The sequence below is a fragment of the Antechinus flavipes genome, chromosome 3, assembly GCF_016432865.1.
Source record: "Antechinus flavipes isolate AdamAnt ecotype Samford, QLD, Australia chromosome 3, AdamAnt_v2, whole genome shotgun sequence".
In the NCBI taxonomy this organism is placed as follows: domain Eukaryota; kingdom Metazoa; phylum Chordata; class Mammalia; order Dasyuromorphia; family Dasyuridae; genus Antechinus; species Antechinus flavipes.
In genome coordinates, this window is record NC_067400.1 from 245,551,150 (window position 1) to 245,567,204 (window position 16,055).

The 16,055-nt window shown below is 31.1% G+C and overlaps 1 protein-coding gene across 1 annotated transcript in view; it reads left to right on the top strand.

Moving 5' to 3' along the window:
- Positions 1–16,055, top strand: part of TMPRSS3 (transmembrane serine protease 3) — a 52,326-nt gene that overhangs the window by 10,784 nt on the left and 25,487 nt on the right. The window contains exons 2-5 of the mRNA XM_051990575.1: positions 3,902–4,012; positions 4,883–4,999; positions 5,436–5,559; positions 10,804–10,929. Of these exons, the coding sequence (XP_051846535.1) occupies positions 3,902–4,012; positions 4,883–4,999; positions 5,436–5,559; positions 10,804–10,929 (478 nt within the window). The remainder of the gene's footprint in view (positions 1–3,901; positions 4,013–4,882; positions 5,000–5,435; positions 5,560–10,803; positions 10,930–16,055) is intronic.

Consider the following 16,055-nt stretch of genomic DNA (forward strand, 5'->3'; position numbering starts at 1 on the left):
GTCAGAGACATCACATCTTAAACGAAAAGGTGAGAATGCTATTTGCACAGGAGCATTAATTGGTATTTCTGATTGTTTTTGTGCATTTTGCCATAGTTAACTAAAAGCTTAGGGAAAGCTTCTCTATATCTAGTTTATGATGACAGTTTTGAGTAGACTAAGTATGTAACTTATGCTGCCCTACCAGTTTTTTTTTTAACTTTTAAAAACAGTTTCATTACTCTAACTGTGGGGGCAATACAGGAAATGTTATTTCCAGAATTCAATTCATCAGTATTTTATTTTTTAATTTTTATTTATTTATTTAACGTTTAAATACAAAATAGAAAAAAAAAACACTCATCACCATGTGCATAACAGAGCATGAGAGAATTCAAAATATAAAGCAATAAATTTCCAATTCAAGAAAGCTTATATAATAAATAATACATGTTCAGAACTGTCCATCTTTGCTTCCTTGTAGGTTTTCTTTTGTCTTCTGCTGAACACTTTTTACTTTATTCTTTTTTTTTCTCCTTTCTTCCCTAATCTTTTAAACACAGATACATTTATATATCTATATGTACACATATACAAATATATAGATATCTATAATCATACTATATATACACATATACATTTATATATACCCATGTGAAACCATACAGTGCTTGTTTGTCCTCTGTTTCTCTGAAGGTGGAAAGCACCATCCTTTCCACATTTTTGTAACTCTATCAACTCATTATTTCCTATACTACAGCAATGTTCCAACCTTATATTATCTAGTTATTATAAATAGTCTAAAATAATATTGATTAATATCACTGACATATTGTACAGCGTTCTTACTTTTCTCTTTTGATTAAATCCGTTTTAGTTTTAACTTTATCTAAAGTCATGATTACTACCTCTGCTTTTTTTTAACCTAACAATTTTTTACTTCTGATCATTATTATTATGTTTGTGTGTATCTCTCTTCCTATCTCTTCTGATTTCTCTGATTTACTTCTCTCTACTACCTTGCTGTTCTATTACTCAACATATTCCCTCATCCAAGGATCCCTCTCTTATTCTCTTTCTCCCCTGCTTCTTTCCCTCTTGTTTCTACCTAAATTTAGAAGACTTTTATGGCCTTCCAAATATATATATTGTTACCACTTTATCTCATTCCCATTACTCTATATACCTTTCTATGGTCTCTTATACCCTCACTCTTTATAAATTTAGAAGATTTTTTCCCTTCTAAATATAAAAGTTGTTTTCTCTTTAATCCTGATCTGAAGTGAGTAGCATTTGTGTGTGTGTGTGTGTGTGTGTGTGTGTGTGTGTGTGTGTATGTTTGTATGTTGTTTCTTTAACCTATTCTTAATGAGAGTAGGGCTCCAAAACTACTAGCCCTCTTCCCCTTCTAATTCCATTGCCTTTCCTATATAGTTTTACTTTTTTTGAATCACATCCTACATAGCTCTAATCCAATCTTTCTTTTGAAGTACCCAATTATTAAGGACAATCTTAGACACATGGTTTAAATTTTCACATATAAGACATAAAAACAATTTGTCTTATTGAGTAATTTGTAATTTGTTTTTGATGTTTCATCTTATATTTCTCTTGGATCTTGTATGTCAAATTTTCTATCAAGGTCATATCTTTTTGCAACAAAATCCTGAAAGTTTGAAAATTCATTGAATGTCTGTTTTGTTGTTGTTCAGGGTTATGATTAATTTTGCTGGATATGATATTTTTGTCCACAACATTGTTCTTTTGTTCTTCAGGGTACAGGGTTGCAAGACTTGAGATCTTTTAATGTAGTCTCTATTAGATCTTTTCTGATTCTAATTGTGGCGATATCATATTTGAATTTTTTTTTTCTGCTTACAATAATTTCAACTTGATCTGGGGGATTTTGAATTTGACTACGATGTTCCTATAGATTTACCTTGTAGAATCTCTTTCCAAGAGGTGATCAATGGATTTTTTCCTATTTTGACTTTCCCCTTTTGTTCTAACAGTTTAGGACAATCTTCTTTAATTATTTCTTGTGTTTTTGTATCAAGATTCTTTTTTGATCATAGCTTGTTTTCTCTTTTTGATCTGTTCCCCATATCTGTTATTTTTCTTATGAGATGTCTTACATTCTCTTCTGTATTTTTCCTTCTTTATATTTGGTTTAGTTATTTCTTAGTTTCATATAACTTTGTTGGCTTATCTTTGCCCAATTCTATTTCTCATGGAGTAATTTTCTTCCTTAATGTTCTGGATCTCCTTTTCTAGTTGGTAGACTTTCTTTTCATAATCTTGTTTTTATTGGATTGTTCTTATTTTTAAAAAGCTTTTCCTTAATCTCTCTCATTTGATTTTTAAAGTTTTTTTGAGTTTGTCTATGTCTTTTTGGGCAGATCATCATTTAATGTTACTCTTTGAGGTATGAAGAGATTTTTTTCCCCCTCCAATATCCTCCTCTGAAGAAGAACCTTGATCTCTATTCTCATAGTAATTTTCTATGGTTGGGTTCTTTCTTCTTTGCCTGCTTATTTTTTTTTAAACCTTAGAGCAGCTTGTTAGTGTAATCATCTCTAATCTTGAGGTGTAGGGGATGGTGCTTCTGGTTCCAGGTCCTCCTTCAATTCTCCCATCTGTCCTGGAATCAAAACCAAGAACCTGCTCTCCAATAATTGCCCAATCATCAGTATCTCTGCCTCACTGCTTCTGCACTCATGATGTTCAGGAGGTGAAAATTCCTATGCCTGGGACTGAAGTTATCTCCATGCTCAGCTAACTTCAGGGCTTACCATTTGCTGTTTCAGTGAAACTAATTTGGAGGTGTTTACACTTCACAAAGGACAAAGCTCCATTCTGGTATATTTTTTCAGGTCTTCTCTAGTTGCTGTATGAGGCCCACTGTTTTGCCCCAGCTCATTTGTTTTTACCACTCTAAGTTCGCCTAAGGTGCTATTTTGTCTTTTTTCGTGGGGGAGACCTGAAGAACTTGGAATTTACTGTATTCTGTCTTCTTCTTCTATTCACCAGTATTTTAGAAAGCCACAGATATCTTAAAAGCTTCAGACATTTGGAGTCTCAGTGTACATCACTGTAGTCAGCAGAATCCTTACCTTTAACCTCCTATTCCTCCCTTTGTCCCAGACATGCATAGATTGAATGACAGATTAGACTTTCAGGTGCTCATTATTGTAATAATAATAATTTCATTATCCGTTGTAATAATAGTAGAAAGAGCACTAGGTTTGAAATCAGGTGACATGGATAGCAACTTCTGGAGGATCCTGGAATTAAGGGCATAAATAGATAGATTGACTTTGTAAGAAGGGCTCCCTTCTTGTCTGAATGTAGAGGAGAGAATGGCAAATAATATTCATGGGGTTTTGATACATGTATTAGAGGAGAAGGAAGAGTTTATAACTGGTGGTTTCTATTTTCTATGTCCATTTTCTCAGTAAAGTAAGAGGCAAAGTCTCTACTAAAAGAGAGCAGTATCCTCCTTCTATTCATTTCCTCTCCCCATCCCCACCCCCTACCTCCCCCGAGGTATTAAGGCCATCCTTGGGACTATATTGGTTTAGGAGGCTAAATATGAATTCAGGCTTTTGATATCACTACCAGGTTGCTCTGGTACCAAACAACTAAGAGGAACACCAAGGACACTCCGGTACTTGGTTGGTGGATTATGCTGGATAACTCAATTTTACTTATTTGAATCAACTGTCTTCAATGCTTATCACTATTGACAATGATAATTCACTTTTTAGTAATTCTTGAATATGTTTTGGGTGTCATTGTAAATCACCAGAAGATTGGCTTAAATAGGGCTCAACATAAAGAGGAAGTGATTTAGAGGATGTTAGGAGGTAAATATTAAATTTCAATTATGACTATTATTTTCATTCTTCCATTTGAATTATAGATGCTGATGCACTAGCTGCACAGATCCTTTCTTTACTTCCATTAAAGTTTTTCCCAATCATCGTCATTGGAATTATTGCACTGATCATAGCAGTGGCCATTGGTCTGGGCAGTGAGTACCATTTATTATTTAATAGTTTTTAAAACAATTATTAAAGCATTTAAAAGTTCACAAGCTTCCTTTTTAGATTAGTGTTTTGCTGCCACATACACTTAATTGTTGAAGCAAATGTCCTGTTGGAAAGGTCAATCTACTGTTTCTGAGGAAAAGTATGGGCAAAAAAAAAGGGCTACGTCACTAAGGAAATTGAAACAGTGAGAAACATTCAAAGGGAGATACTGTAATCGAATATTTTCAGGTGTGTCAATATTGGCTGGAATACCCACACATACAAAGAACTCCATTCATTAATTTATCAAACATTTCTGCTATTTGAAAAACAAGTTAGAGGCAATTTTAGTGAAAATTCATTGTTTCAGAGGCTGTCATAAAAAAATTGTTCATCAACTGGGTTTACTGAAATAATGATCTAATATGTCAGAAGACCTTCTGGAACCACCATTCATTTGTTTCTGATCAGAATAAGGAAGGAACAAAAAGAAAGAATAGGATAAATGGACACATTTAGGACTCCATCACTAAACTCCATCCAGCCAGTGCTTTTAAGTTCTGGAATTTCCCCTTCTCAGATTAAGTTTTCAGATAGTTTCTACTTAGTGAGAGGAAGCTATATCTTTCTTGGCTTAAGAAATAGAAGCTGAAAGAAATCAGAAAAAAAAAAGGAAAGCAAAAAAATTATAGTTTTTTTTTTTTTTTAACAAATTTTTATTATTAACTTAAACAAGTCTGGGCAAGAACTTTCCTGTTGTTTTTTAAACACAAAGCATGTTGTATTTTGAACATAGAGGTTTGTTTTCCTTGGGCTTAAATCTGTAATCTTGTTCCATTCTGTTTTTTTTTTTTTTAATTCAATTCCTTTAGTACACTTCAATTGCTCTGGGAAATACAGGTGCAGATCATCTTTTCAGTGTATTGAACTGACAGAAAGGTGTGATGGTGTATATAACTGTAAAGATGGAGAGGATGAATACAGATGTGGTAATTTGATTTACTCTTTTTTATTACTGTTAGTGTTATGAGTGAGAGAAAACCAATTCAATTACTCCTTTATCTTATCTGTAAAAAGTTTTGTTTTCAGCCCACAAAAAATTTAGTTGAGGAGGATATACATATCTACTTATTTGCATAAATACATATCTATTTATATGTATTTATACATATGTGTATATAAGTAATATAGACAAATGCTATGGTAGTACAAATCACTATTGATTATAGCAACAAGAAAAGAGGGATTACAACAGGATTATGAATGATATCTGATTAGTAAAAATAAACAGACAAATAATGAAATAATTGTGATTAACTTGATAAATAAAAAGTACTATTTGAATGATATTATATAATAAAATCTTTATTTTCATCCTAAAATTTTATGTCAGCTAACCATATTTTTCTTCATATGCTCTACCAGTCCGTGTGAGTGGCCGTAATGCAGTGCTTCAGGTGTTTGTTGCTGCTGCGTGGAGAACTATGTGTTCGGATGACTGGAAAGGTCAATATGGACTTATAGCCTGTGAACAATTAGGTTTCTCAAGGTAAAAGGGAAAAAAATTCCAGCCTATATGATGTTTGTTTTGAAGAGTTAAATGCAATAGACCAAAATTTTGAAATGCTATAATTCATAGTAACAGTTTTAATATAGAACTTAAATAAAACCATGAAATAAACATTCCTTTCCCATATACTCTAGCAATTTCTCTGTCCTAATACCTGCTTTTGCTTCTTGGTTGATAGACTGTCCTCACCAGTCATCTTGATCTATATTTTCACACTGGACCTAAATGGCTATGAGGAGAAAGTGAAACAGGTGATTTTGCACAGTCCTCTCTCACTTAAATCCAATTCACTTTTATGTTATGGCATCACCTCCATGATGTCATGGTCCTAAACAACAACCTTTGTGATAGATTGCTAGCTTTTTCACAATGCTTTCTTTTCTCATCAAACCTGTTCTGTGTCCCATTGCATTAAGGTCTTGCTGATCTGATTATTATAGGATAATAGATTTTTGCATGAAAGTGTAGTGGGTGGAACCACTCCAATCCCCAGGACAAATTTAATTTACTAAATTTATTGGCTCAGCCAAAAATCTGGGAGACAAAAGTTGAATTGACTGAGGGAACAAAGGTCTGACCTTCTAAGCACATGAATTTATTAAAGTAATGCTTGATAATTATCCAAGAAACTGGACTAGACTCCCTCATCTTAGGCCTGGACTCTGAATACGATGGTATATAAACTTCCATACTTTAAATCAAACAATGAAACCTTAGGTCATCTGATTTTTAATTGGAGGAAATATTAGGGACTCTCCAAGTTTGGATACAGAGAGTGAACAGATATAGTTACCTGAATTCAGAAAAAAATGATTTGTCCCACTCTTTTCAGGTGTCTGTAAATAATCAAAGGAACTTGGAAACAATAATTGATTGACTAGAGTAGGGCCAGTTTTCATAAGAATTGTGGATTCTTTAACTGAATATCAAAAAGTTTTCTACAAAAAAAGTTCTCAAAAAAAAAAGATTGTGGATCCTTGTGACAAATAAATTATTGTTAATGACTTAATATGTCACATATCCAGTATAACATATCATGAAAAGATTTTCTAGATTCAAAAGACCTCAGCCTGATATTGAATTTCTCTTGCAATACTTCTCTTGCAATATAATATGTTGTATTTACATAGTAGTACAATTAGATGACCTATTTAGTATACAAATTAAGATTATTTACATTCTGTACTTCTCTTTGGCATTTTTAATTTTATTTAATATATTCTAAAATCAATATTTTACCATTATTGTGGTGAAATTATGAGTCCACGAATAACAATTTCCCAGTATGGACAATCGTGAATGCATTATAATCTATAATGTTGGAAAGAATATCCAAACCAATGAGATTTCAGATAAATTTTAGTATTCAAGCTAGTTTTAAACATTTATTATTTTATGCAACTAAATTTTTTCCTTGTATCCATTCCTTTATTCCCAAAGAACAATTCCAGATAATAAAGATTATTTAACAATAAGCTTTTATTAATATCATTTGCATTTCCATTGCCTAAATTTCACCCTGTTTCTTCCCTTACTCCCTTCTTATAGAGAATCATCTCAAAAAACAAAACAAAAAATTTAAAAAGAAAAAAAAAGAGTAAGAGAGGAAAAAATCAGTATTTCAAAAAATATGAAAATGTATGTGATGTTCTACAACCATTGGACCTTCCCCATATCCAAAAGAGTAGATAAAGAAATGTCTTTTCATATCTAACTTTGGGATACTGCTTATTCCATGTAATTTTGCAGCATTCTTTTTTTTAAAAATTGTATTGTATTGGTTGTTCTTTTCATTGACATTGTTGTTATTATTGTGCATATCGTTTTCTTGTCTCTGATAATTTCACTCTATATCAGTCCATCCAAATATTTCCATTCTTCTCTGCATTTATTATATTCTCTCTTATAGCACAGAAATAATCCATTGCATTGATGCAACATAATTTATTTAACCATTATTCAAAGTATGAAAGTACTGCTATAAATACTTTGGTGTATATTTTCTTTATCAATGACATCCTTGAGATATATACCTAGTAGAAAAACTTTGGATTCAAACACTAGGAATAGTTTACATCTCTATCTATTTATAATTTTAAAAATTATATAATTCTAAATTGCTTTCTAAAATGGTTGTGTTTATCTTCTCATAAATTCCTTCACTATCTTTTGTCATCTTTTCCAATATGCTATGTGTGAGGCGAAACTTTAGGTTGTTTTTATTTGAATTTCTCTTATTATTAGTGAATTGAGTCATTTATAAATAGTTTACAATTCTTTTGAGGATTGTTTATTCATATTATTTGACCACTTATCTATTGGGAAATAGCTTTTGGTGATAGGTCAATCCATCTACTTCTTTGTTAATTTTTTTATGATATGATCTTTAATATTCAGGTTAAATATCCATTTTTAGTTATTGTAGAGTATGGTACGAAAAAGTTGGATAGAATAACTTCTAATTTTTCTAATAATGTGGTATCAAACAGAGAACTTCACATTAGGTAATTTATATTTTCAGTTTTTTCCAACATTAAATTACTGAGTTTTGTTATTTCTGAATCCCTTGTTTAATTTGTTCTATTGATCTACTTCTTTGTTTTTTTTAAATTAACACCAAATTGCTTTTTATAACTACGATTTTATATATAATTTAATGTCTGAAAGTGCTTTTGTTTCTTCATTATTGCCATTTGTCATTTTCCCCTTGAGATGTTAGGTTTTTTTGTTCATCCAAATGAATTTTGTTATTTTATTGAATTGTATAAAGAACAAATTTAATCATTTAATTGGTATAGCATCAAAATTGAAAATAACCTTAATAGTATTGTCATTTTTATTACATTGGCACAGACCATCCATAAACACTGGATATTCCTCTTACAATTTATGTCATTGTTAATTTCATTAAGGAACACTTTGTAAGTACTTTATTAGACTCTCCCACAAATATTTCATGTATTTTGTAGTTATTTGGATTGAGATTTCCCCTTTCAATTATTATCTCTTTGGTTTTATTGCCATATGGAAAATTTGATTTTTTGGGTTTTTTATTTTTAGTTTGTAATTTTGTTGAAGCTAATACTTATCTTAATTATCTCTTTGCTGATTCCCTTGTATTTTCTAAGCAAATATCACCTCACAAGCTTGTGGGTTTTGTTTTTATTTCTTCTTTGCTTATATTTATACTTTTATTTTTTCTTTTATTGCTATTGGTATAATTTTTATAATGATATCAAATAATAATAGGGAGTGTGTATAATTGCTTTACTGTTGTGTGTATTGGAGAAACTTATAATACATCCTTATTGAATATGATTCTTGCTTTTAGTTTTAGAAAGACAATTTTTGTTTATGTAAAATTTTGAAGGACGTTTTCATATAAATGAGTATTTTACTTAGTTAAAAGTTTTATAAAAATGTTTTTAAAAATCTATTGAGAAAATCATGTGGTTTGGGATTTTTTATATTAAATTGTAGATGAATCATCCTTGCATCTCTGATGTAAATCTAATTTGGTTATAATAATGGTTAACCATTGTAAATTAAAGGTTTGCAAATTGCTTTACATGTGTTAGCTCATCAATCTTGGGAGGCAAGTGTTGCTATGATTTCCATTTTAGAGCTGAAGAAACTAAGTCATTTAGAGATTAAGTGGCTTGTTTAGGATTACACAATGAACAAACATTAGAAGCTGGATTCAAACTTAATCAAGTCTTCCTGATTCTGTGTCCTGAATTCCATTAAAATTTTTTTTCTAATTTATAAATTTCATTATTTTCTTTTCATTTCTTGTGAATTATTCCTTTTAATTTTTGCTAATATCTTTTTTGTTTCCTCTTTTAAAACTTGTTAGCTAATAATTTATTTAATTGCTTTTTAAACCAGCTCTCATTTTTGCTAATTCAATTTTTTTAAAAAAAATTGATTTTTTCTTTCATTTTTCAGAATTTCTAATTTTGTGTTTCATTTGCTTTTCAATGTTTGCTGTATGGTCAGTTTTGTGATTTGTACTTTCTTTTATTAATTAAAATATTTGAGGACATATATTTTTCTTGAACTTTGCCTTGCAACTCAGTTTTTGTTTTGTTTTGTTTTTGTTTGTTGTTGTTGTCATTTCTTCAATTTGTTCTTTGACTTGTTTAGGATTAAATTACTTTTTTCAATCACCATTTAATTGTAATGATTTTTGTACATGTAGCTAGGGTTTTGTTTTTTGTTTTCTTAAGTTGCCATGTCTGACTGTGAAATATTTATTTCCAATTTTTACTTAGTATTTGCCAGAAATCTGTCATATCCAACTTTTCTAAACTTCTATTTGTGTCATTAATATCCTCATTTTTTGTTATGTTTGTGTCTAAAAGAGGTCTATCAAAAACTGTAATTATTATAGTATGTATAATATATAGTATATAATAAATAGGGATATGAATAGGCACTGCATCTATGATTTCATTGGTATAGGGAACTTCCAGGTGAAGAAACTTTTTTCAAAGTGGCAATTTTTTTTCAATTTAATAAGCAGGGATACTTAACCCAAGGTACATGAATTTGTTTATATATATTTGATAATTGTATTAATATGAGATTTCCTTGGTAATCCTTTTTTATTTTGTACATTTAAATTATTATCGTGAGAAGGAGTTACAGACTTTTCTAGACTACCAAGGGAGTTCACGACACAAAAAATTTTAAGAAGATTTGCCCACATCTCTGAAGGGCTAAATGATAGCATGTATCAGAGGGAAGACATTAATCTAAGTTTTCCTGGTTCCAAGAACAGTTCTACTTCTTATAAATTAACTTATTCTACTTACATATTAACCAATTCTACTTCTTATATATTAATCCATTCTCCTTCTTATATATTAACCAATGATACTATTTAATTATCCCTGATGTTTATAAACATAATAATTTCTTCACTTACCTTTTTATAGTACATCTATTTTTTTTAAACCATTGCATTGTCTGAGACTCTTATTTCTACCTTCAGTTTTTAAAATTTTATTTTGCCTGAAGCCTAAGCAATTCTACTTGAGCCCTTATTTGAAACCTGAACATTCATTTATAAGGAATATTTTAATCCAAAATTAATACTTTCTTTCATCTATGAAGGCCTAACATATAAAAGATGAAAAATAGTGGGAGTTAAATTCATCTGAGTGATAGAAATAAATATAACAATAATGACAGTGGTTTATATTTTTCATTTGGTTACAGCTATGTAAGTTCACGCAGCATGAGGATAGACATAGTTGAGGAGGAGTTGCAAGAGGAATTTGTTTCTATCAATCACCTTATACCAGAAAATAAAGTGACCTCTTTACACCATGCAGTATATGTAAGGTAAGTTCATAATTTCATTGATGTATATAGTTCTTCCACCAACACATATTGAAATTCCTCCATATCTTAACAAATAGCCTTTATGACTTGCTGAATCTCTTCTTCACCCATAGCATCCCAAACATTTCATTTGAAATCTTTCCTTTGTGGACCTGTATGTGCCAAAATGTTTGTAGCAGACCTATTTGTAGTGGCTAGAAACTGGAAACTGAATGGATGCCCATCAATTGGAGAATGGCTGGGTAAACTGGTATATGAATGTTATGGAATATTATTGTTCTGTAAGAAATGACCAGCATGATGAATACAGAGAGGACTGGCGAGACTTACATGAACTGATGCTAAGTGAAATGAGCAGAACCAGGAGATCATTATACACTTCGACAATGATATTGTATGAGGACATATTTTGATGGAAGTGGATTTCTTTGACAAAGAGACCTAACTAAGTTTCAATTGATAAATGACGGACATAAGCAGCTACACCCAAAGAACGAACACTGGGAAACAAATGTGAACTACAGAGTTCAGATACACTTGAACAATTGAACAACAACATGAGAGGAAAATATACCTTAAAAAATAAAGATATTTTTAAAGGAAATATTTCATCTCCAGGATCCTGAGTTCCAACTCAAATATATCTAAAGGTAAAATTGTAATGTTGGAGTAAAATATAAATACTTTCACATCTGTCTCTCATGCTATTAAAAAAACAACATTTTCCCCTGTCTCATTCTTTTTTTTTTTTTGACTATTTACATATTTATTTATTATTATAGCTTTTTATTTACAAATATATATATAGGTAATTTTTCAGCATTGACAGTTGCAAATCCTTTTGTTCCAACTTTTTCCCTCTTTCTCCCCACCTCCTTCTCCCAGATGGCAGGTTGACCAATAAATAATGTTAAATACGTTAAAGTATAAGTTAAATACAATATATGTATACACGTCCAAATAGTTATTATGCTGTATAAAAAGAGTCAGACTTTCCCCCGTCTCATTCTAAACAATACTGAATAATTACAGCTTACATTTATATGGTACTTTTTAATTTGCAACGTAGTTTCTTCACAACAATCTCTGAAACAACATCATATGTTGAATGAAGAAGATCAAGGTTCAAATCCAATGTTGGATACTTATGTAATCCTATACTCAATTCACTTAAACACCTTGGAACTTAATTTTCTCTTCTGGAAAATGAGGGGATTGGATTTAACTGGCTACTATGATTCCTTCCAATTCTAAATCTATGATTCTCTGAGCCTTGTCACATAGTGCAAGCATGACATAGGGACTTGACCATCATCACATAGCTTGTATGCAGAATATTTAGTAATAAGAACCAAAATATCCTTTTTATTCCAAATCTGATGTCCTTTTCACAATTTCACTTTCTTTCAAAAAGAATGTTGTCCAATTTAAGGATTATCACACAATGTAAGGAGAGGAAAGTTAACTCTGATGTATATGAGCCCTAAGTTCATGCCAAAGAGAATTTAATATTCTCCAAGAATTCAGTGATATTTTCTTACATGTAGGGTTAAAATTTTCAGGAAAATTGTGTGCAGAATAACCAGAAATATTTGTGTCATGTCAATATTTGTTTAAGAGACCTATCTTATTTATCTTTATTACATGGAAAAGGTACTATATGTAAATCCTAGAAACAAATTAATCAGTAATGTAGTATATAATATATATTTGTTTTTTTCACGATCTGTTTCTTTATTTCTTTTAAAATCTCTCTCTCTTACCCTAACAATAATGACATCTAAATTCATTCCTCCTATTGCCTTACACCCTTATCATTATATCCTTATCATTGGGGTTTCTGGCCCATTTAGGAGGATTAGCACTTTTGATATGAGGGATTGTTAAAGCCTTTTCAGGGTTACTTATTTACTTTTGATGTCTGCCTGCTATCCAACACTCACCTGAAGCTCCAAAAAGCTGTAGCATGTGTCACAGCCCAGGAAAACCATTTTAATAGATGGGCTAAACCATGTTGAGGGTAACTTATGGGTTTTAAACCTAATGTAATTTAGGAGGTTGTCAGTTCTAAGCATGAGAAGATTTCTCCCCAGCAGAATAAATGGATTAGAACAATTTGTTTCAATGGCCATGCAAGTAGTATGGAACACTTAGAGCTTAGTCAGACACCTAAAACAATAAAGTCATTCACTGAATTACAGGCCCTCACTAGTCATGCTGACTTTTGTCTTCCCACTGAACTTCAATGACTCTGGAAGAGAGAATGAGGCTGATGACTTTGTGTAACTCTGCCTCACTGAAATCCAATTCATGCAACAGTCAAATCATTACCCTTTGATATTATTGGTCACAAGACAAAGGATAGCTAGATGGTGCAGTGAATAGAGTATTGGTTCTGGAGTCAAGAGTCAGGTTCAAATCTAGCTACATCCTAGCTATATGACCTTAGGCAGATCACTTAATCTTGATTACTTTGCTAAATAAAAAAAAGAAAGAAGGACAAACATTCTTTATCATCCTAAAGATATTTAAACCTGCACTGCATTTATTCAAATCTAATTTTTTATTTTCCACTAATCAGTCTTTTATTCCTCACAAACCAGTTTACCCAATATTCTACTATAAAGCTATCCAACCCTTCTGCTATGCTCACTGGAATGCTCCATAGATAACACATGTTCCTTTTCTTTATTCTTTTCATGTTATTGCATTCACTAAGATCTGATTCCCTCATAAAGACACAGAGTCCTTGGGCACCTTTTCCAGTGTTGGCTGCATTTTCTCTCAAATTCTCAATTCACTCATTGTGATGGGGAAGGTTAAACACTCTTCATTGTCACATTAAAGCTTTCTAACTACCACCACCACCACCACTGAGATTTGTTCATTCCACATTTATAATCAATCAAGATTCTAGTAGTTATTATCTATAGCCTTTAAGACATTTTTCCTTCTTCCTCAATGTATTCAATGACTGGCTTATTCTTTCCCCAAACTTTTATTCTCATACTAATGTGTTTTTAACATACTTATTTATATTTCAAACAGTTTAAATTTCTAGTTTCTTAGTTTACTCATTTCTTATGACATATTTCTCCATCCCACTTCAGTTTATCACAGAGAAGGTCATATCTTTGATCTTGCCATCGTACATAAATGTTCTTTTAGCATAGGTATGAACTCTGAAATTTACTTATATGATCATAATCTATTATCACTCCACTTTCCCTCTGCCTTGAAATCCCAAACCCTATTCTTCATTCTCACTATGACTTCTAATGCCTCTTTCTCTCAGTTCTTTCCCAATCTATTGCCCCATGTAATGACTATCCACTCTAGACTCACCCATCTGGAGTACTTTAAACATTTTTAATGCTTGGTGAATACTTGGTGAAATATTTTTGAAAAATATACTTTTAAAAAATATTCATTAAAAATTTTGATTTCCAAATTTTTCCCTTCTTTTGTCCCCTCCTCCACTCATTGAGAAGCCAAATAATATAATACTTATCTTACAAATGTAGTAATCAAAATATACTTTCATTTTAACAAGAAAGTAAGAAAGATAAAGGAAATAAAAATGTTTTAATTTGTAATTATATGTCATCATTTCTCTCTCTGGATGTGGAAAAATGTGGATCATTTTTCACCATGAATCCTTTGAAATTCATTTTTTTTGCATAACTGCATGGTGATAATCATCATATATTATAATATTACATAATATATCATTATAATATTGCTGTTACTATGTTCTGCTCAATTCACTTGGCAATAATTAATGTAATTATTTCCAGGTTTTTCTGAACCCATAATTCCCCTCATTTTTTTATAGCATAAAAGAATTCCATAAGAATCACATACAATATTTTGTTCAGCCATTTCCCAACTGATGGACATTCTTTCAGTTTTCATTTTTTTGGCACCACAAAAAGAGCTACTATATATATTTTTGTAAATATGCATGACTTTCCTTTTTCTCTATTCTCTATTCTCTGTAGAGGACCTCAGATATTGGGGAACTCTGAGAAAAGTATACTTGAAGCAAAGATACAACAGTGTGATTGATGAGATAATGGTTCTCTAATTCACATATACTTAATATTTAGTCTGGTGATGTAATGGCTCTCTAATTCACACATACTTAGTGTACTGTAATGATGTAATCATACCAAGATATTTAAGAGCTGAGAGAACTGGAAATGAGATATTCCATCTTTGACCATCCTCCTGGTGGTTCTCCTGCCTACTTCACTTCTCCACTAAGACCAAGGTTGGTCCTGAGATCCTCCAGAGAGTTAGCCCGGACATTACAATTCTCTAGTTGTGGTATTGATAGATTGGTAGATCAAAAAGTATTCTGTTTTATATCCCTATATCTCTTTGGGTATAGTTCCAAATTGTTCTTCAGAATGGCTGAACTAATTCACAATTTCATCAACAATACATCAATGTATCTATTTTTTGACATCCCCATTAGCACTTGTCCTTTTCCTTTTCTGTTATATTAGCCAAGAAGTTAGATGTAATGCAACACCTCAGAGGAGTTTATTTTGTATTTCTCTAATTACTAGTGTTTTAGGGAATTTTTTTTCCTATGGCTATTGATATTTTAGAGTTCTTCTTCTGAAAAATGCCTATTCATAGCCTTTGACTATTTGTCAATTGTAGAAACACTCATTTTATTTATTTATTTATTTATTTTTAAAAATAAATTTGGCTTAGTTCTCTATATATTTGAGAAATCAGACTTTTATTTGAGCAGATTGCTGCAATTTCTCTTACCCTTCATCCCAGTCTCCTATATTCCTTCTATTGTGGCTGCATTGGTTTTGTTTGTGCAAAAACTCTGTAATTTCATATAATCAAAACTATTTACTTTTCGCTGTCTTTTGTTTGGCCATAAACTCTTCTCTTATCCATAGCTTTAATATCTAGATTAATTTTTTCATGCTTCCCTATTTTGTTTATATCAACCTTTATGTCTAAGCTATTACTTTAATTTCATTTTTATTGGTAGTACCGTTACCTTTTTCATTTTTTAATATTAATAATTTGGTTTTCTTTTAAGAATCAAAGAAACCAATGAATTATTTATCTATATTAATATTTTTATTATTCCAGCT